This window comes from Scleropages formosus, chromosome 20 (assembly GCF_900964775.1).
Source record: "Scleropages formosus chromosome 20, fSclFor1.1, whole genome shotgun sequence".
Taxonomy (NCBI): Eukaryota; Metazoa; Chordata; class Actinopteri; order Osteoglossiformes; family Osteoglossidae; genus Scleropages; species Scleropages formosus.
Genome location: NC_041825.1, coordinates 2,851,892 through 2,874,153, shown reverse-complemented (window position 1 = coordinate 2,874,153; position 22,262 = coordinate 2,851,892). Strand labels below are relative to the sequence as shown.

The following is a 22,262-nucleotide window of genomic DNA, read 5'->3' as shown; positions in this document are numbered from 1 at the left end:
ACGGACACCGACGCTGCAGCGTCAGTATATTATAGTTAGTATATATATATATTATATATTAGTATAATTGAATCGTTCCTTTCCTAATCTTGAGAAAATCAAACGTAGCTAAACGTGTGAAAAATTCGCTGTTTCGTTATTACGGCTACCACTTGTACTTCAATGCACAGAAGTTGTGCTGTAGCTCGGTTTTCTGTTGCATAGGAAAACACGTGTTTTGCACCGTTTCTCTTGCACGTTGTGCCCTGTTCTTTATGGAAGCGAATGTTGAAGTCAATAAGAGGGAGTGACCGAAATCGCAAAGCACTGGCACCATTAAATTCACAAAATTCACGGGTGGAAGCTGTAGAAATGAGTGTTTTGGAAAGAAACGGTGACGTTTGTGTGGTCGTTGTGTTATTTGTCATTAACATCGGCCACTTTGTTATTAGGCCAGTAGTGGAGAATCAGCAGCTGTCGTGGTGAAAGGGTCGCGTAAACGGTCACCTTACAGCACTCCACTTTTATCGTGTACGATTGCACATATGAAACAAGCCGAACACTTCGCTCCGTGCTAAAAACACTGAACCCATCAGCGTTTACTATATGCATGCGATATGTTTGCATGTCCTGTCGTGATTGTTTTGAGCGAACAAGCGCCAAGATAGCAATATGTGTAGGCGAGTCTCCACAAGGTGCCCACACTTGCTTTGTTTGTGAGGGCAAAGACCAAAACATTTTTGAACAAATATTTATTTATAGCTTTGAAAAAAATACATACCAGTCACCTTCACCACCTGCCAAGCTGGACATTCGGCTACGTGAAAGACATCTGAGTCACTTCACTTGCACTTTAGCCGAGCCCCTCTTTACGGAGTCCTAACGCTGCATGTACATCACCGCTTTACCTGCATTTGTCCCAGTGGAGGAAACACACGTTGTTTCCTCTGAAAAGACAAGAACCAGTACTTTGATTAATCTTTGGGTGGATAGAGCTAGTTGGATTTTGTAAAAAACAAACAAACAAAATTAAAAAAAAAAAAAAAAAAAAAAAAACAGGAGGGGTGAAATGGATTCCCTGCTCCTGATTCACAGAATGCTGCATGTGTATTTTTGAAGATCAGAAACGTGTCATTTGCGTGTAAATGAGACCTTGTTTTTGCTTTTTTTTTTTTTTTTTTTATTGCAGTGTACAGACTGCACTATATTATATAGAGGACCTGCTTGTACTGTTGGTTATAAAGCAGAGATATTTATATGTCTGTATTTTTCTCTATTTATATACTGTATAATCTCCTTCACTGTAAATCTGACTGTTAAACTTTGTGCTTTGTGGAAACGAGAAAAATATTCTCTATTATCACTGATACGCTCATCTGCTCTAAACTACTATACTGTATTCTCGAGCTCGTACGTTTGCCTGTCATTTTCGATTTACGAATAGCCTTGGCATGGATTTTACATTTTATGTTTACATACATAGACATTTAGTGGCCAAACCACACAGTGCAGTGTTATGTACACAAATGCACGGGGGGAAAAAAAATCGTTTGCATATTTTCTATATTTTTTCTGATCATTTTAGAGTCGAGATACAGAAATGCGTATGATGTGGAAACTGAGCTCGGAAGCATGTTTACACTTTAATTACTGTTTACGAAATGTGAATCGGAAGCCTTTTGTTACTGATTAGTCAATGTGAACGGGAAACCTTGAACATACTGTGCCATGTTTAAAACGCCACCAGCAAAAAGTCCCCGCGTTCCTCCATCGGGCCCATCTGTTTCTCTTTCACACCCTTTCTGTTTCTGTGTCGTTCTTAAACGCTCTTCTCCTGCGCTCCTTCGTTTTCAAATCAAATTCCAGTTCCAACTCCGTCCATCTCTGTAATTCGATATTAAATATGGCATCGTAACGTTACCACGCCGAGCGGTAATATTACTGATATTGTAATCAATGCTACATTGTTATCAATGCCATTGGTTTTTGCATCGACTGCCTGTGCATGCCTTAATGCATTTGGTTTGTTAAAAAAAAAATGTAAAAATAAATAAAAACATTGGTATTATTCAAGTGGCACTTTGAGGAGTTATTAACGAAGTCCGAGAAACTGAATTTCAGTGTCTCCCTCGATGTCGGCATTTCGTGACACATCTGTACATGTTCCAGTGTTCCTAACAAGGATGTTCGGGTGCTGCTGTGCTTTATCTGAGGAACTGTTTCTAGAACTCTCTGTTCTTCTCTTGTGTGTGTGTGTGTGTGTGTGTGTGTGTGTGTGTGTGTGTGTGTGTGTGCACGCTCACGCCCGTCTCAGATGTTTCCGTTGCCAGGGAAACAGTTGGTAGGGATGGAGAGGCTTGGAAACCGAGGACCGAGTAGCCAGTGTGGGGTGGGGGGGGGGTGAGACGACATTTAATTTGAATTTTTAAAGCACATGAATTATGGAGACATTTTTCCGCAGAACCACAAATTGATGAGTGAGAGAACGGCGCCCGCGCAAGGAGAGGACGGAAGGCGCAGGCTGTGCGCGGCGATCGGAAGGGGCTCTGATGGGTGGGGTTCGTTTGAAGCCTGCAGACACGCTGGCAGGTTGGACGCCACATGACATCCACTGGGGCCGCACTGGGAACAGGCCATTTACTTGGCCTAACATCTCACTGTGTCATGGAGATGGAGACGAGATGAGGAGCGGAGGAATCTTTCTGTCATAATGCAGCAGAGGAAGGGAGGAGCGGGAGAGTCTCTGGGGGGGGCATTGCAGCTCAAAGAAGCATTAATGAGTTACACATCCCGCCTTCCTCCGTCTGATAAGTAACACACAGAAAGCCAGCAGCAGACAATGTTCAGTGTTCGGTGATCAAAATTCACCTCCTTGCTGAGCAACACTTTGACACAAAGAATCTCTGATGACGATGGAGCCAGATAATAGTACATAATAGCAATGATAATACATAAATTATTACTATTTATCATTATAATTAATGAAAAAATTTTACCAAAGTTGTTACTGACAACCACTGTTAAGTATGCCGCAGTACAGCATGGTATACGGAAATATTGTGGAAATATGGGTATATAAAAAGGGCGGAGGGAGGTTGGTGGCACGAAAGGTTTGGCCTGTGTCTGCTTTCTCGCGGGTCTGGGGTTCGAGTCCTGCTTGGTGTCCCGTCCTGGGTGTGTCCCCCCCTCCAGCCTTGCGCCCTGTGTTGCCGGGTAAGGTTCCAGTTCGCCGCAACCCCGCTTGAGACAAGCGGTTTCAGATGGCGTGTATGTGTGTGGGTATATAAAAATGGACCCATCAGGGCTGGGTGTGTCTGTGTGCTGTGGGTTCTATGCATGATTCCCCTGGTACAGTAGATTTACCACATGCTAAACCTCTTACAATGTGGGGTACTTAATACCATGCTTTCGGTTATAGCTGCTTATGCTACTTGTTAACCAGGCACGGAAAGAAATATACTGAGGATACAGAACTTAGCTAAAAATTGCCAACAATGACACCAAACAAAAGAAAGTAATACAGTAAAAATGACCTGGCTATCAATGGTGGTGCAGAGTTCAGCAAGACTTGTTGGGTTAAACAATCCGGGTACTTTACTACAAAGCACAGCTTATTGTGGTTACGTTAAGGAAGGCAGATCTATCTTCTTCCATGGCAACAATGTATAACTCTTCCTGGGCTATTTCCACCTCAGATGAGATATGTAATCCTGGGTTTGCCCATGGCTTCTTCTCAGTGGGATGCAACGGTGGCACCCTAAGTTAATGCCCAAATCACCTTAGCTGACTCTTCATCTCGAGTTGGAGTTAATTCTACTCTACCTGTCCAGCTGTTGAGTGTTTCCCTCTGCATGAACCCTGCAGTTCTTTGAAGGAACCTCATTTCTGCTGCTCATACTCTGTCCACTGTTCCTCCTGAATGTGGGGCCAGGTGATTCCTGGAATCTCCTCTTCAACACATGACATAGGTATAGGTGATCCCTCAATAGAACACCCATCCAACCGCTCTTTAGCCACTCTGCCATCCGATAATTCATCCGATGATCCAAGATCCAAACCCTCCACGCTATATTGAAGAGGTGTGTTAGCTACGATACTCCAACATCAGTGTTACGGACAATTCCCATCATTCCTTGTTGCCTTGCCGTTTCAAAAATGTAATATAACCAGCGTCATGCAGATGCTGACGATGTCGAAAATGTACACTTGACAAACTCTCTGAACATCTGGCTGTTGCCAAATTCTTTGAACTGGTTAAGATCGAGCTCAAGCACATATTGAGGAATGAATTAAGTGAGGGGAGCTTGTTTTGCTTTCTGAATTTGTTTGATAATCTTTTCCCTCTCGGTATAATACATATTACAGGTGCTCCTGGACTTGCGATGGTTCAACTTATGATTTTTCGACTTTAGATGGTGAGCTGGCGATAGACATTCAGTAGAAACTGTTCTTCAAATTGTGAATTTAGATTTTTTTTCCCCGGGCAAGCGATATGCGGTGCAATACTCTCTTGCGATGCTGGGCAGCGGCAGCGATCCGCATCTCCCAGTCTGCTGCGTGGTTGTGTTTTGTGTATCCATGATGTCACAGAAAAGCCCATCTGTATCTCCTGCTACTGGTGGGAAGAAGAAGAGGAGGGAAATTGCTCTTGAGAAGAAACTTAGGATAATTGCCCCGCATGAAGGCGGCAAGTCCGTAATGGCCATCGCATGTACGCCAGGTTATGATTTTTGGTAGGTTAGGTGTATTAAATGCATTTTCCACTTACGATGGGTTTTGCGGAACGTAACCCCATCGTAAGTCGGGGACCACCTGTACTAGTAATTAATCTACATATGATTTACTTGAAAGACCCTTATATTTATGCCTAATGGAGCAGTGGTAGCTGCCATACAAAGCACCAGATTGCCAGAGCATTTTAAGTTAGTAAATGAAGAGTTGGGTAACTATGATAGAAAAAAGTGAGGTAAGTGATTCATCAAAGTGCAGAGATCACTCTTGATTTCCATTCTGAACTTCAGGTCACTGTTCTTCATCTTCTTTCGATATTTTCCAACGAAGGCTTCATTTTGAGCCACTGTGAAATGATTTCTCCAGTCGCCTACAATTCCTGGGGGAACGAGAAAAAGTGGAGAATCAAATCTTGTGTTAAAACAGCTCAGTCATCTTATGGTAACAATGAGCAAAAATTTTTTTGTAAAATAACAAAGGTCTATTTTTCTTGTTTAGTGGAAAATGTGTGAAATGATTGTTGTTTTTGAGGAGGAAATCTAATAACACACACACACACATTTTCAGAACAGCTTGTCCCATACGGGGTCACGGAGAACCGGAGCCTACCCGGCAACACAGGGCGTAGGGCCGGAGGGGGAGGGGACACACCCGGGACGGGACGCCAGTCCGTCGCAAGGCACCCCAAGTGGGACTCGAACCCCAGACCCACCGGAGAGCAGGACTGCGGTCCAACCCACTGCGCCACCGCACCCCAAATCTAATAACATTAAAATTAAATTTAAGTAATTTTGGAATTGTTTGTATCTCCGAAAATTCTTAAGTTGGATGTTCTTGACACGAGGTTCAAGTGCACCAAAAACCTTTTGGAGCGTTTGGATTTACTTTTGCTCAGTGTGTTCTCTCACTAAACCATTGTTGTGTATACATTTTCCCCAGAGCTGTCAGTTACCTTTAAAAATCCCTTCGCTACAGAACTCCAGGAATGGCACTCGCTCCCAGACTGACCCTCAGGATCTCAGCAAAATAAAGCAGATCGATAATCTCAGACATCCAGGCTGTCCCTAAATGGAATATATTGGAACATTTTTCTTATACACATATATTTCACTTGCAACTTCAAAAATACCACAGTCCTCTGATGTATCACATTCTCTCCAATGTTTGAGAACACCTGATACTGTGAAGTCCATATTTGAAACACAATTTTTTTGTCTTTTCATATAAATATTGAGATAAATGAACTCTTATGTACCACATACTTATCTGCAATATTAATGCATTTAACAGTACAAATTGTGAGACTAGATATAGTCAACAAATTAAATAAAAGTGAGGAAAAGAGGGTAATTTGCTTCTTGGCAATTCCCTTAAGAGAGAGGTGTGGTGGCACAGCGGGTTTGGCTAGGTCCTGCTCTCTGGTGGGTCTGGGGTTTGAGTCCTGCTTGAGGTGCCTTGTGTCCCATCCTGGGTGTGTCCCCTTCCCCTCCAGCCTTGCGCCCTGTGTTGCCGGGTTGGGCTCCAGATTGCTGCGGCCCTGCTCAGGTGAAGCAGTTTCGGACTCTGTGTGCGTGCGTGTGCGCAATTTGCTCCTTTAGGGCTTGGGCTGAATGTGTGCAGTGTCAGCAGGCAGTAAACCAGGATTACTCCTGAAACAAGGTCAATGTACACAGTTGTAATTTCTTCAAAAATCTACTACCGCCAAATGAAAAATAATTCCATAAAACAAAAGGTATTTTTTCATTGTCACATTCCTAAAAATCTGTTCCCCGGCAAACACTGCAGAGAGAAAAAAATTATGTATTAATAAATTCTTTCATGCTATATGTTTACTGATAATATGTCCTTTTCGCTTCCTAATATATTTTTTTCTTTTGCACAAAATGCGAACAAAATGTTCTTCATAGCACATAAGCTGCAAAAAACTGGCCTTTGAAATAATCAGTTCCGTTTCCTGCCATTTCAGTTCCAGGGCAGCTTACATTATTAAAAGTGCTTATTGTCACTCTTTTTGTTACATCAACTTTATTTTACTTCATTTTGCTTTACAAATTGGCTACGATATTGGTAAGTTTTAGAGCAGAAATGGGGGGAGCAGACTGGAGCTTGAAGAACCTTCTGTTTTTCTGGATGGACATGTTTCGGCTGGAAGCCTCCATCAGCATACCGTCGATTGGAAAAGGAATGACGTGTACGAACTTCTGAGATCGTTAAATGGGAAATTACATCAGACTTGAAAAACATAAACCAACAACAAAGCGGATCGGGGGGGGAGCAGCTTAAAGCAACTTAACAAACAAAATTCGCCAAACGGACACTAAGACATCTAGGCTTTTGGAACAGCACTCACAATCAATGTCTACAACTCTTGTGGGGTCGCGGGGAACCAGAGCCTAAACTGGCAACACAGGGCGCAAGGCTGGAGCGGGAGGGTACACACCCAGGATGGGTCGCCAGTCCATCAAGGCACCCCAAATGGGACTCAAACCCCAGACCCACTGGAGAGCGGGACCCAGCCAAACCCAGTAAAGAATGCCTAAAATTAAGTGGATAATGTAATTTTGAATGTTAATTTTCCCTTTAATTTTTTTGCTTTGCTCTCCCGCTGTCTCTAATGATTCTTTATCCATTGAACCTCTTTTTCTGTATCTTCTGCTCTTCTCCTGTTGTTACTACTCTCAGCTCAGGCATCCCTCAATTTAAGAACCTTCTTTATCCAAAATTTTGGGTTAACTACTCTTGGCTTTTGATACCCAATTTTTGATTTATGGGGAAAAAAAAAACCATATAATGAAAAAAAGTCAGTATAGCAAAATTTGAAGATAAAAGCTTGTAAAAACAAATGAACTTTGTACATTGCGTGAGTGAAGCGGAAGTGCAGTACTGTATTTTACTCAGCACGTCTGCATCCAGATCTCCATCTGCTGGTGGCTTAGAAATGTGAGTGCTGCTTTAAGAGAGTGGGGCATTATGGGAAGTGTATGAAATTCCACTGGACTTTTTGTCGGCCATATTTGGTGTGTCATTTAATTGATTGATTGCAAAGACAGCAGTGCAATTAGCAGGAAAAGAAAAGTGCGAATGACCCTGGAGCAGTAAGTGTGTAAATGTGCTTTATTTTGTACTTGTAGTAGTATTCTGTAGCCTTGTTTTGTTATCATTACATTGTTTTTTTCACACCTTCTTCTTTTACTGACATAGTTTTGGTTCTTTAAATCATCATTTCTGGTAGTTTCCTTGTCTATATTTTCTCATTTTTTCCTTACAACATTTTTTCTTCATTAAATTTTTTTAGAGACAGCAAGACCAAAAAGTGAGAACAGCAGAAGTTTGGAAGGAATAATGACCCTTTTTTTAAAACAGAGTACGTACCAAAAAAGGTCATGTGGCCTATTTCCAGCAAAAACTAAAACCAACAACACAAATGAGGGTAAAAACAACAAAGACCCGAAATCCATTCACTCAAGCATCCGCCATCACATGAGCAAGATGTCCATTGTGTCCCAGTGCAGTCTTAGCCTTCAGACCAGCTGCTTCTTATCGTCACAGCAGAAAGACGGCACGTGGGACGCTGGACCCAAGTGCAAGGTCTTTCGTTATTCTCGGGCGGGCGGGTTCTCGTAGTCGGGGATGGGCGAACGGTCGAGCGATTGGCCAACAGGGTTCAGGCGAGGTTCCGAAGACGTGGTCGTGGGTCTAGGCAAATGATTGTATCCGGGGGGAACGTGAAGCAGGGCAAGGAGGAATGGAGGCAAAGGGTTTAGGAGCAGGAATCGCCGAAGGCGGCCTTGAGAGCACTGAGGGGACAGTCGTCTCAGGGTGATTCGGCGACTAGAGAGCGGTGGTTCAGTGCTTTAAGTCTGGCTGGTCTTAATTGGCCTCAGGTGTCTCCGTTAGGGGAGCGGTGGAGAGCGTGACATTTATAAATTTTAACTTTTCACTGAAAAAGAGGTAAATGATCAAGGTAATGAATGAACCAGGGCGGAAACACAGTGCGAGAGTCAAGAAGAGCCTCACCCTAAGCAGCAAAGTATAAAGTCCACTTCATATCTATGGCTACAGTGTAACAACACATAGACTTGCTGACTGTAGGCAGAAAGGGCGTTTCACCGGGGTTCAGAAAATCATACATTAATTTCTTTTGGGTGGAGTTAAGGCTGGTGTTTGGCCTGCTGAATATGACCGTGTTACGCTTGTGACGGTTTTGTATGTCGGCTGACAGTACTCCACAAAGAAAAAACTGTCCCAATTCATGGGGTGCAGTTTCAACACAGTTCAATGTACAATGTTTTTTAGCAATTTAAACATCACTTATTCAAATTGGCGTTAAGGATTTACGTGAAAATTAACAAAGACAGAAATGGATTCATCCGTCATTCGGTGCAAAATGGAGGACACCTTATCCCCCGTTATGCAGCTGTAATTCATTCCTGAGAATAGAGTAAAAATCGAAAAACGAATAAAATTAAACGCTTTTATTTTTTTTATATAAAAGTAATTTTAAGCTATTTGTTCTGGAGAGCCTCGACTGGTCGTTGTATTGACTTAGCGCTTAAGCCAGTATTACTTTTTCAGTTTGGCTGATACTCATCTCCCTCTCAGTAGAATTCTGGTTGCTAATAATCTACATATAATTTGCACTGTTGACTGCAATGTAAGCCAAAAATAATATATTACAAGTTCATTTCAAGATAGTAAAGGTAATTGCATGACTATCAGAAAACAATGACATAACTTATTCATCGAAGTGCAGCAATCACTCTAGATTTCCATTTTGAACTTCAGGTCACTCTCCTTCATCTTCTTTCGATATTCTTCATTGAAGGCTTCATTTTGAGCCACTGTGAAATGATTCTTCCAGTCACCTACAATTCCTGGGACAACGGGAAATAATGGAAAATGAAACCTTGAGTTGAAACACCTCAATCTGTATCATCTTCTACTAACAATGAAAATAAATGTAAAATAAAATGTAAAATAATAAAGGTTTTTGAATTTAAAAATTTGGGAGAAAAAAATTACTACATAAATGGGATTTTAAACAAAAGTAAATGCAGGTATTAGCTGTGGCGAAGCAGAAAGCGGTAAAACGGTGGAGTTCTCGAGTTACATCACCTTTCCTCATGAAGGGAGAAACAGACTCGTCGAACTCATCATTGTTGGACAACGCATCTGCCATGCTTTTCTTCATCTCCTCAAACCCCGTTTTTCTCAGCACTTCCTTCTTCTGTGTCTCATTTGGTGAGAGACCCAAGAAGGAGCACAGGCGGGAAATCTCACGAGCAGGATCCTGGTACAAAGAGAGAGAGAGAGTAAGAAGGACCACTATAAATGGTGAAATAAAGAAAAATATGGTGATTTTAGCTGAGGCTACAGAAATTCTTTATTATAGGTCTTATTTGCCTGGAATGTAATACAAATTTTACTTGTTCTTAGATCTACTATGATCTGTATGTTTAACGTTTTGTGAGGGTACAGCAAAAAGTTATGTTCTACCATTTACTGTTATTATATTCTTCAGCAGTATTATAATAACCCTCATAGGTGATCATGGTAATTATTCTGACCTCTCTCATATCCTCAAAGAAAACATAGCAAATCCTTGAGTAGCTCCTGCTTTTTTCCCACCAGCCTTGGACGTGGTCATACCAGGAACCGAACACCACTGAGGAGGAAACAGTTGAAGGAAATATTACATAAACTTACATGTAACTTCCAGTAAAGTTTTACATTTTTCACTTCTGAGGTTTGTCTCTATTTCTCCACAGGTTCACTGCTTACACTGTCCAGTGTTAAATTTGTCGATGTATTCTTCCCAAGCTCCTGGGTCTGGTTGAATCTTATTCATCCTGTCGAAATGGTAGTAGCTCACCATGATGTCTTTTGGGTTCCGGGCCACATATATCATCTAGAAATCAGAATTTTATTTAGAATTTAGAATTTTATTGACCCAATTTCACTTCATCTGTCTGATGTAATATATATTTATATATCATAACGGATTTCATGGGGCAGCCTCCCTGATCTGAACCCGAGCAGTGAGTTGTTATTGGATTTCTGTGCTAGTCACGGTTTATCCATAACGAACACCATGTTCATGCATAAGGGTGTCCATCAGTGCACTTGGCACCAGGACACCCTAGGTCGGAGGTCGATGATCGACTTTGTAGTCGTTTCTTCTGACCTTCGGCCATATGTCTTGGACACTCGGGTGAAGAGAGGGGCTGAGCTGTCAACTGATCACCACCTGGTGGTGAGTTGTATTTGATGGCGGGGGAAAAAGCTGGACAGACCTGGCAGGCCCAAACGCATAGTGAGGGTCTGTTGGGAACGTTTAGCGGAGGCCCCTCTCAGAGAGGTCTTCAACTCCCACCTCCGACAGAGCTTCAACCAGGTCCCGAGGGAGGTGGGGAACATCGAATCTGAATGGACTATGTTCCACGCCTCCATTGTCGGGGCAGCGGTTCGGAGCTGCGGCCATAAGGTCTCCGGCGCCTGTTGCGGCGGCAATCCCCGAACACGGTGGTGGACACCGGAGGTAAGGGATGCCGTCAAGCTGAAAAAGGAGTTCTATTGGGCCTGGCTGGCTCATGGGACTCCTGAAGCAGCTGACGGGTACCGACGGGCCAAACGGATCGCGGCTCTGGCAGTCACCGCGGCAAAAACTCGGGCTTGGGAGGAGTTCGGTGAGGCCATGGAGGAAGACTTTCGGTCGGCCTCAAAGAGATTCTGGCAAACCGTCTGGCGACTCAGAGGGGGGAAGCGGTGTTCCACGAACACTGTTTACAGTGGAAGTGGTGCGCTGCTGACCTCAGCTGAGGATGTCCTCGGGCGGTGGAAGGAGTACTTTGAGGATCTCCTTAATCCCTCCGACACGCCTTCCGTAGAGGAAGCTGAGGCTGGGGACTTGGAGGGGGACTCGTCCATTACCCTGGCTGAAGTTGCTGAGGTAGTCAAAAAACTCCTCGGTGGCAAGGCTCCGGGGGTGGATGAGATCCACCCCGAGTTTCTCAAGTCTCTGGATGTTGTGGGGCTGTCTTGGCTGACACGCCTCTGCAGCATCGCGTGGAGTTCGGGAACGGTGCCTCTGGACTGGCAGACCGGGGTGGTGGTCCCTCTTTTTAAGATGGGGGACCGGAGATTGTGTTCCAACTACAGGAGGATCACACTCCTTAGCCTCCCTGGGAAAGTCTGTGCCAGGGTACTTGAAAGGAGAATCCGACCGATAGTCGAACCTCGGATTCAGGAGGAGCAATGCGGTTTTCGCCCTGGCCGTGGAACACTGGACCAGCTCTACACCCTCACTAGGGTGCTGGAGGGTTCGTGGGAGTTTGCCCAACCAGTCCATATGTGTTTTGTGGACCTGGAGAAGGCATTCGACCGTGTCCCTCGTGGCATCCTGTGGGAGGTGCTTCGGGATTATGGGGTTCGGGGCTCGCTGTTACGGGCTGTTCGTTCCCTGTATGACCAGAGCAGGAGCTTGGTTCGCATTGCCGGCAGTAAGTCAGACCTGTTCCCGGTGCATGTTGGACTCCGTCAGGGCTGCTCTTTGTCACCGATTCTGTTCGTTATCTTCATGGACAGAATTTCTAGGCGCAGCCAGGGAACGGAGGGTGTCTGTTTTGGTGGCCGCAAGATCTCATCTCTGCTTTTTGCGGACGATGTGGTCCTGTTGGCTTCATCAAGTCAAGACTTGCAGCGTGCACTGGGGAGGTTTGCAGCCGAGTGCGAAGCGGCGGGGATGAGAATCAGCACCTCCAAATCCGAGGCCATGGTTCTCAGTCGGAAAAAGGTGGATTGCCCCCTCCGGGTTAGGGGGGAGTTGCTCCCTCAAGTGGAGGAGTTTAAGTATCTCGGGGTCTTGTTCACGAGTGAGGGAAAAATGGAGCGGCAGGTTGACGGACGGATCGGTGCGGCGTCCGCAGTAATGCGGTCATTGTACCGGTCTGTTGTGGTGAAGAGGGAGCTGAGTCGTAAGGCAAAGCTCTCAATTTACCGGTCGATCTACGTTCCTACCCTCGCCTATGGTCATGAACTCTGGATCATGACCGAAAGAATGAGATCGCGGATACAAGCGGCAGAAATGAGTTTCCTCCGCAGAGTGGCTGGGCGCACCCTTAGGGATAGGGTGAGGAGCTCGGAGTAGAGCCGCTGCTCCTCCGCATCGAGAGGAGCCAGTTGAGGTGGCTCGGGCATCTGTTCCGGATGCCTCCTGGACGCCTCCCTGGGGAGGTGTTCCGGGCTTGTCCCGCTGGGAGGAGGCCTCGGGGCAGACCCAGGACACGTTGGAGAGACTATGTCTCCCGGCTGGCCTGGGAACGCCTTGCAGTTTCCCCAGAGGAACTGGAGGAGGTGTGCGGGGAGAGGGAAGTCTCGAGGACTCTGCTCGGACTGCTGCCCCCGCGACCTGGCCCCGGATAGCGGAGGAAGATGAATGAATGAATGATTTTATGGGGAGGCAGCTAATAGCATAGTCATGGGATCTCCTACCTGTGGACCCAACATTTGCAAGTTCAGTCCCACCCTAGCGGTAGTACCCTTGAGCAACATACTCTGAACTGTTCCAGTATTACTATTATTACCAAGCTGTATAAATAGGCAAATAACATTAAGTAGCTACACACTGTAAGCTGCCTTGGAAAAAAGCATCAGCTAAATGAATAAATGTACCGATTTATTCCATCAGCAGAATATTATCATTTATTATCATATTTTAGATTTTAAAATTAATTAACCAGCTACACTAATGTTCTTTAACTTACATTTTTTGTGTACTTTTTAACAGCAAAAAATACACCTTGAGACAGTTCTGTGAATCTCTGAAGGTGTGTTTTTAACTATGCAAAACTACAAATCTTTCATCCCCACAAAGCTGAGGGGTGGTGGTCTAGTTGTACCCTGCAGTTTTGCTCCCAGAAGGACTGCGGCACCAGCTGCACTGGAAGATGAGTTTTGATGAGACGCGGAGAAGTAAGTAGACTCTCTATCTGATCTGTCCCTGGGAGAGAGACAGTTGGACAAAGACACAATGAGAGATAGTGAGAGAGAGGGAGTTCTTGATTTATTTCAGTATAATCTAATTTTATTAAAGAATAAAAATGATGATATACTGTAGTCGCAGTTATATTCCATAAACTGCTTGAGCAATGTGGGGTCTGACTTGCTGTTGTTCAGTATAAAAATGCATTTTTGTTTTTTTACTTTCCAAATAATCAACGGTTCACTTCAAACCTCAGATCACTGAAATTGTACAGTCCCCGGATTACGAACGAGTTCCGTTCCTAAATCTGTCTTCAAGTCGGATTTGTATGTAAGTCGGAACAGTTAGGTGCGACTTGTGTCTGCCAGTTAGTCAAATGTTTGTCTTAGTGTAGAATATATCGTGTACCTTTTTATGCATAAAAAGTTGAAAGAAACACTTCCTGATACACTAAAACATCTTTAATATAACAATAGAGTAATAATAATAATAATGCAATGCTAAGCGGAGGAAGATGGATAGATGGAATAATACAATGTAATGATGTAATGATAATAATGAGAACAATAATAGTAATAATAATAATAAATGTAACTACGTACAGTTACATTTAGAGAGACATAGAAAGAGAACAATAAATGTTATTACGGTATTTATAATAGAGAGAGAGGAAGTGTGTGTGTGTGTGTGTGTGTGTGTGTGTGTGTGGGTATAAAAAACATTAAAGGAACTTTTTCGCTTTTCCAATGTTCATTGGCATTTCAACTTTTTACGATAACTTTATTATTTCCACTTTAGTTTCAGTCGGGATTGTTTTCCTTGTCTTTGATGCATCACCATCACTTGCATCACATTTACGGTTTGGTACCATGTTTAGGAGGGTAAAAAGAAAATAATTAAAGCCAAATACAGTAACACCCACAAGACACTTAACAGCAGCGTGGTCCGACTGAAAAGAACCAAGTCTTCGTCCTACCTCTGGCCCACATGCCCACAAGCCGATGAACTGCCGTAGACACGCAATGTTTTGATGCACATCACAAAGTATTGCCTGTTTGTTATTATGAATCATTGTATGTAACTCAAATTTTTAATATAATAGGCTTTATGGGGGGGTGGTTCGTAACTATGGGTTGTACGTAAGTCGAATGTTTGTAACCCGGGGACCGCCTGTAAATAAATTGGCCAGTCGCTAACATCCTTAGTGTGCATTTTACAATAAATGCATTACAGATATCAGTGCAAATATGGATTCCTTCAAAAAAAAAAAGTGTTGTGGAAAAAATGTAGACAATGAAAGGTTAGAAATAAAGTTTAAAAAATCAAGGGCAGAGTAACAGAAACAAACATGAAGGAAAAAACTGTGTGACATGAAAAATGATTGTCACTGATCATTTTTGTAATAGTACGAAAGCACAAAGAACTGACAATGCTTGGATTCAATTTAATATTGCTATACGCTCTGTGTTACCTGTCTGAAAATCTTCACAGAACTCCAGAAACGGCACTCGATCAAAGATTGAGGGTGATGAGGATTCCCTCCGAATCTCACCGAAAAAGAGCTGATCAACAATCTCGGACATCCAGGTTGTCCCTAAGTAGAAGATATTTGGACACATATTTGGCAGTATGCATATACAGTTATGTCTCGCATAACGTCCTCGCCTTCTCATCCAAATCAGTGCTATTTCATTTCTTCTTGCTGCTGCTATCACTCCATGAGGCTGGTTGAGCTGCATTCTGGACCCATTATGAACTTAAAGGTGAATGATTTATAAAAACTTGAATATGGAAACAGGATAATGGAACAAGATACACGGGGTAAACTTGAGTGAACGAGATGCTGGCCTGCTGCGGTGATGCCGCTGATGCATGATCACGTACGTATTGTTGTACAGTACTGTGCTGTACAGTAAACTTTTTTCTTTTATTAATAAGGTAATAATGATTGAAAGTTGGGGGCGCGGTGGCTCAGTGGGTTGGACTGGGTCCTGCTCTCCAGTGGGTCTGGGGTTCGAGTCCCACTTGGGGTGCCTTGCGATAGACTGGCGTCCCATCCTGGGTGTGTCCCCTCCCCTCCAGCTTTTGCCCTGTGTTGCTGGGTTAGGCTCTGGCTCCCCGTGACCCCGTATGGGACAAGTGGTTTCAGATGGTGTGTGTGTGTGAGATTGGAAGTACATTACAGTAACCTTCAAATGTAAACCAGTTACACAGGTGTTTATTATGACTTAAAACATACGTATACTGTATTATAGACTATAGGTAATTTAACATCGTACGCCCGGCAGCACAGTCACCTCTCTGGACAATCGTGTGTGTGTTTGGCTGCTTAAAAGCCACTTGTGTCCGCTACGTCCTGCTGTCTGAAATTCTTCTTTAATTTCAATTATTTTCTTATGGGACCACGGATGTAGTTCAATAGGACGTTATGGGGAGTATGACTGTATATTGAACTTGTAAAGCAAAAGTACAGGCATTTCAAGATATACAGCACAGTCTTCAATGCTTGTGAACACCTGAGTGGGGTTTCAGCAGCTAGTTGTCCAAGCAAACACTTCAACACTGTTTTTCTTTTATAGCAGCCCATACATCCGTCTCGCAACTCAGGCTGTACAGTATGAGCAAGAGGAAGTGAGATATACATTTCCATTGTCAAAATTTGAGAAAAAAAAACAATTTTGCAGCAAAAACATATGAAATGTTTTCCAGTGTGTCCTCCAAACATAAGAGGAACAGCTGAGAAATGGTCTTACTCTTTATCTTGTCAATGTGGACGGAAAACACTATGGAGTATAACTGAGTACATTTGTAACACAATTACGGCGGCTCACCTTCAACATTGAACCTTGGTAAACATGATAAAAACTCTTCAAATTCGTAATTGTGTTGATACAATTGATTGTAATTGTAATTTGTAATTGTAATTTAATGCAATTTTTAGGGTTAGTACTTTGCTCAAGGGTCCTACAGCCGGAGGTGGGAATTGAAACTGCAACGTTTAGGTCTAGAACCATTAGGACTAAACACTGCTCTACAAGCTGTCTTTATTGTAGTGCTTTTTTCTTGCACTAAATGTTGAATTTATACTTTGAGTACCATATATATGCATGTTATACTTGTGAGCATTTTTTTCAGCATACAGTTCCATAGCTACAGAAGAGCTGAACGAGTACAAGTAAAGAGCAATACAGTATCACACAACTATTAACAAGTGGAAACTGCCACGTTACATTGTGTTGTAATAATTGTAATGTTAACAATCGAAGTAATTGTGTTTTTAATAGAACTAAGTTATATTTTAGCATAAATGATAGCCAGTTAAGGGGGGTGCGGTGGCGCAGTGGGTTGGACCGCAGTCCTGCTCTCTGGTGGGTCTGGGGTTCAAGTCCCGCTTGGGGTACCTTGCGACGGACTGGCGTCCCGTCCTGGGTGTGTCCCCTTCCCCCTCAGGCCTTACGCCCTGTGTTGCCGGGTTGGCTCCGGTTCCCCGTGACCCCGTACGGGACGAGCGGTTCTGAAAATGTGTGTGTGTGTGTGTGATAGCCAGTTTTGGGGCTTAGGAACACATTAACGTTTTGCCACTGAAAACAGCAGGACACAGCAGACTGCATTACTATGAGTGAGTGAAATAATAGGAATTTCATCTTCGATCTGTCACCTTACAAAGGGTTTCTCACCAAGACATGATCTTTGTGCGTCGGGGGAAGCTGTATTGCTTTCCACTGCACGTTACTGAACTTACCTGCTTTGGGGTATGTAGCTATAACTACATCATCGGGTTTCGCTTTGAAATTTTTCACTTTTTCCCAATTATCTGTGAAATAATGAGTCATGGTAACACCTTCAAACTTGAAAGTCCTTGGTTTCTGAGCCATGTCTGAGAAATAAGAGACAGAGAGAGAATTTATGTCTCAATACATTCTTTCATGCTATATAATTAATGACAATAGAAACACAATCTACACCCTTAATTTAGTCCTTAGTTTTTTCTTTTGCACAGAAAGCAAACAAAATGTTCTTCACAACACTTAAGATGCAAAAAACCAGCATTGGTTCGTACCAGTTCAGTTCCAGTGCCGTTTGTATTATTACAAGCACTGATTTTCATTGTTTTTGTTACGACGACAATATTTTATTTGATATTCCTTTACATATTGGCTACTATATTGTTAGCATTGCTTACGGTATAAGCACCTCTCTACTGTACAAGTTTATGATTATAAATTGCCCTTTAATTATTTAAAAGGATGATATAAATTTGAATGTACCTTTTATTTTTAAAACATGTTCAAAGGTTTCACCGTTTCCTTCGAAAATTCCCAACTCTTAGATCAATTTTGAAATAATTCAATGTTATTCAATAAAACGAACAAAGGGAAAATATCCTGAAATGGGTTGATAAGCAAATACATCTGCAGACTGCTGAAGTTCCTCCATTCTGCAAGTCTACAGAACTCATGAGAACAACTTTTACATTCAATTGTTAATCTGATCAGCTTATTCTAACTATTTTAACACGTATGAAAGCACACTTCTGGTACCTACTTATTTGTGGATGTGAAGGTGCTGATCTTGAATAAAAACGTTTCCGTGAACGTATTTCTGCTTCTTGCACAGTCTACTCCTTTCCTGTACCCTATAGAACTTTACCCCTTTGCTCCCTCTGTTACTCTGTTTTCCTGCTGCTCCAGCCACTGGCCTCGCCCACTGAAGCTATACTATCGACATGTTCCTAGACCTTGCCTCCTGTAGCTCAGTGCTTGTTGATAGCATGTTCTCACTGGGCTTTCTGATGTCATTTGTTTCATCTAATGCATCAATGCAGTTTTTTAGTTCTCATTCACATTTTAAATTCATGCATAAGCTTTGCAAACAAACAAAAATGATGCTGTAACATGACAACTCAAATGAATATGATAAATGGTGTATTTCTTGTAAGTCTGTTTGTTCACGACGCGTTGTTCACAGCTCTGATGTGAGTTTTTAGAATGTAACTGTTTGCAATTGTTCATAACTGTAAATAGAAACAGCTGCTGCAGCCATATATTGCTGAGCAAATATTAAAAATGCCACAGTTGTTCACACATTCAAATCTAATTAGCTTTATAGAGCTCTTTTCACACAGTGACACAGAGAAAAGAACAAAGATTCAGGCATAGTACAAATAAAAGGTTGGCTATACATGAAATTATTACAGTACATATGTAATTATTAAATATGAAAGTAAGCCAAATGGCCATGGAGAAAAGGAACAAAAAAAATTCTCAACTGAAAGAAAAGGGACTAAAAAACCTTTGGGGCTCCAAGTGCCAGTGACTGCCAACCCCTCCTGGGCATTCTAGACTTGAAAAAAGACTTTTGCAGCTGTTTATAACATCGATAAACACTAATAAGTCAATGTCTCAGTTTGCATAGTCACGTCTTTTCCACCATGGCATGGAGCATCTATCAGCCTGGAGTGCTAGTATCACAACCGGCCTCCTCAGGTCTTTCCATGGGCAAACAATGCTCAAGAAGAAGGGGCTAGTAACTGACAACATAATGGAATTAGAGAGTTTTATACTGAAGAAACAGCAGCAAATGGGAATTACACCTGCAATAGATATGCTTTAATAGGCAAATAAGTCTGAAATCGGGATTTAAAGGCTGTGACAGACAGACAGGCAGAGTATTCCACATTTTAGGTGCTCCGTAGTTAAGTGCACACCCTTCTTCTGAGATCTTATTGATCCCAGGAATTTTAAGGTAGTCTGCATCCAATAAACACAGTCAATGCTTCTGGAGCATAAAAATCAATATTCTCACTAATATATCTCAGAGCAATACAGTTTAGTGTGTTATAGGTTAAGAGTAAGATTTTATAAGATTTATAATTTTTCTAATCCATTATAACTTAACTGAAAGCCGATGCAGTGATTTAATAACCAACATTACATGGTTGTACTTCCTGGTTCTTGTAAAAATTCTGGCTGCTGCCTTCTGTAATAACTCAAACCTGGATACAGCTTATAGGTATGGAGAGCCCGGTAACAAAGCATTACAAAAGTCCAACCTACTCAAAACAAAAGCATGAACCGAATTCTCAGCATCCTGCCTTCATAAAAATGACCTTAATTTTGTTATATTCGTCAGCTGAAGGACGCATGACCTCATCAATGTGACAACATGAGATGGAAAAGGACTGGAGTGTAATATATGATTGATGCCTGGATGCTCTCTAATTTATTGTTAAAAACTGTATAAATTCATCATTATTAATACAAATAGACTTACATTGTTTATCTAGTTGTTTCCCAGTTAAGTTTGTGATGTGTCAAACAGAAAGCAAGGATTGTTCCAATTTAAAAACAATTAACTCTAAAAAGTTTAGAAAGTGCTTATCTGTATTTTCTAGACAATCAAAATGTGCTGCCTTCTTTAAAATTTGACATTCTAACTTCATAAGGTGAGTTGACTTGAACCACAGCCAGTTTCTTGTGGTTCAAAAAGCATTAGATTTATGTGGAGCCAACAGAATCGAAGACAAGTTTTACCATGGAATTGGAATCGGAAGCCAGCTGATCTACAGTATATCTACGTTCATTGCGAAATCAGGTTTGCTCATGTAATCGATAAAGAGCCCCTGCAAGCAGATCCCCCTTTTAAATAATGCCAAATTTGAGTGTCATTTTTCTTTAATTTAAAAATGAAATTTTAAGTATAATAAATGGTTAATAACAGGTAACCAATAATTAATAAATTATATGGTGCTTCTTTCCCACTGTCTCTCGTTGTTCTTTATATGTTAAATCTCTGTTTTTGTGTCTTGTGTTTTCTCCCATTACTACTGTTATTATTGCTGCTGTTATGCCATATTATTCCTTAGTCCTGCTTTATTATCATTGTGTTGTCCTTTTCACAACTTTTACTGAGTCCGGTTTCTGGTTCTTTTAATCATCATCATTTACGGCAGTTTCCTTGCCTACATTTTCCTGTTTTTCCTTATTACTGTTCCTCCTTCAGTGGAATTTTTCAGAGATGGCAGGATAGGTGCAAGTACAGTAGAGGTTCAAAAACAAAAAAGGGCTCTTATGCTGCAGCGAAAACAGGAAAAAAGGCCACGATGCCTTTTCAGCTCGAAAATAATAGCAAAATAATGGCAATAATGGCAGTAATAGCAAAAATAGCAAAAGCTTTAAAAAAAACCTGAACCCTCCACCATTACACTACAGAGACATCGAGTTCAGCCCCACCCTCTGCCACACTTTCTCCTCCAACCTGCTCTCAGTAGAATTATTATCTCTGAACAGCACAGTGTAAACAGTGTAAAGTCCATTCAGATCCTGAGCTACAGTTTAACAACAAACACTGCACACTTTCTGTTTGCAGGCAGCAGTGGAGATGACAGGAATGACATTTTTCTGCCATTTCAATAGCACTGATATCTTTAGAAAGGCATCAATAAAGCAACAAGTGAATTTCCTCACCCCTTTGCTCTTTTTGTTCTCTTTTTCTGTCGGACACAAAAATTCGAGATCGATTCATCGTATTCCACTCTGCGGACAAAAGACAGACCTTGAGGGTGCGCTGCATATGCTCGTGCTCGGAAGACATTGTTGGCGCCGTTTACCTGTTATGACCTTCATGACACATGCAGCGTTTGTGGTCCTGCATGTGTCATCCGGACAGTTTGAGAGGAGCATAGTTATCTGCTGAACCAGTAGCCACTCTTTACAGTCACCCATCAGTGAAGCTCTACATGCACATACATACTTTTTTACCTTTTAACTAATCCAAACACATCGATCACAGATGGACATGTACAGAGTTCATCCTTCATCGGGGTTTGCGAGAACGTGTAAAAAGGTACAGGTGGTCCCCGACTTACGACGGGGTTAAACCGCGAAACCCATTGGAAGTCGAAAATATCGTAAGTCAAAAATGTATTTAATACACCTAATACACACCTCTGCGTGACAGACTGGGAGATGCGGATTGCTGCCACTGCCCAGAATCGACAGAATATCGCACCGCATATCGGCTGACCGGGAAAAATCAAAATTCAAAATCCGAAGTACAGCTTCTACTGAACGCCTATCGCCAGCTCACCATCGTAAAGTTGAAAAAATCGAAAGTGGAACCATCGTAAATCAGGGACCACCTGTACTGTCTTTCTTCAAGAAAGATCCAAAGCCTGTCTTTCAGTTTCATCATTACGTTACATTTTACATTTACATTTATTTATTTATCGGACGCTTTTCTGCAAAGCGACTTCCAATGAACTCTATGTAGCGTTATCAGCCCACACACCTTATTCACCGTGGTGACTTACACTGCTAGATACACTACTTACACTGGGTCACTCATCCATACATTAGTGGAACACACACACACTCTCTCTGTCACTCACACTCTATGGGTGAAACTGAACAGCATGTCTTTGGAGTGTGGGAGGAAACCAGAGCACCCAGAGGAAACCCACGCACACACAGGGAGAACATGCAAACTCATGTTTCAAACTTACAGCTAGAAATCTCTGACAACTGGCTGTATGGTAATATTTGTGTGATCAGTGGGGACTGGAAACAGTTCC

General features: G+C 42.3%; 1 protein-coding gene across 1 annotated transcript; it reads right to left on the bottom strand.

Annotated features, from left to right (window-relative positions):
* Positions 1–9,471: 9,471 nt before the first annotated feature.
* LOC108933016 (cytosolic sulfotransferase 1-like) lies at positions 9,472–21,326 on the bottom strand. The gene is made up of 8 exons (XM_018749797.2): positions 21,157–21,326; positions 17,433–17,567; positions 15,162–15,284; positions 13,608–13,708; positions 10,492–10,618; positions 10,278–10,375; positions 9,826–10,000; positions 9,472–9,584 (listed from the first exon to the last, which is right to left on the bottom strand). The coding sequence occupies exons 1-8, from the start codon at positions 21,281–21,283 to the stop codon at positions 9,472–9,474; spliced, it is 999 nt and encodes a 332-aa protein (XP_018605313.1). The 5' UTR covers positions 21,284–21,326.
* Between the last annotated feature and the right edge of the window lie 936 nt (positions 21,327–22,262).

Bases quoted from the DNA above. Each gene is read 5' to 3' on its own strand.
- LOC108933016 (XM_018749797.2), bottom strand. From the start codon at position 21,283: ATGTCTTCCGAGCACGAGCATATGCAGCGCACCCTCAAGGTCTGTCTT. The intron at 17,568-21,156 runs GTGAGGAAATTC...CTTATTTCTCAG, and splicing joins AGAACAAAAAGAGCAAAGGG to ACATGGCTCAGAAACCAAGG. The intron at 15,285-17,432 runs GTAAGTTCAGTA...TCTTCTACTTAG, and splicing joins AGCTACATACCCCAAAGCAG to GGACAACCTGGATGTCCGAG.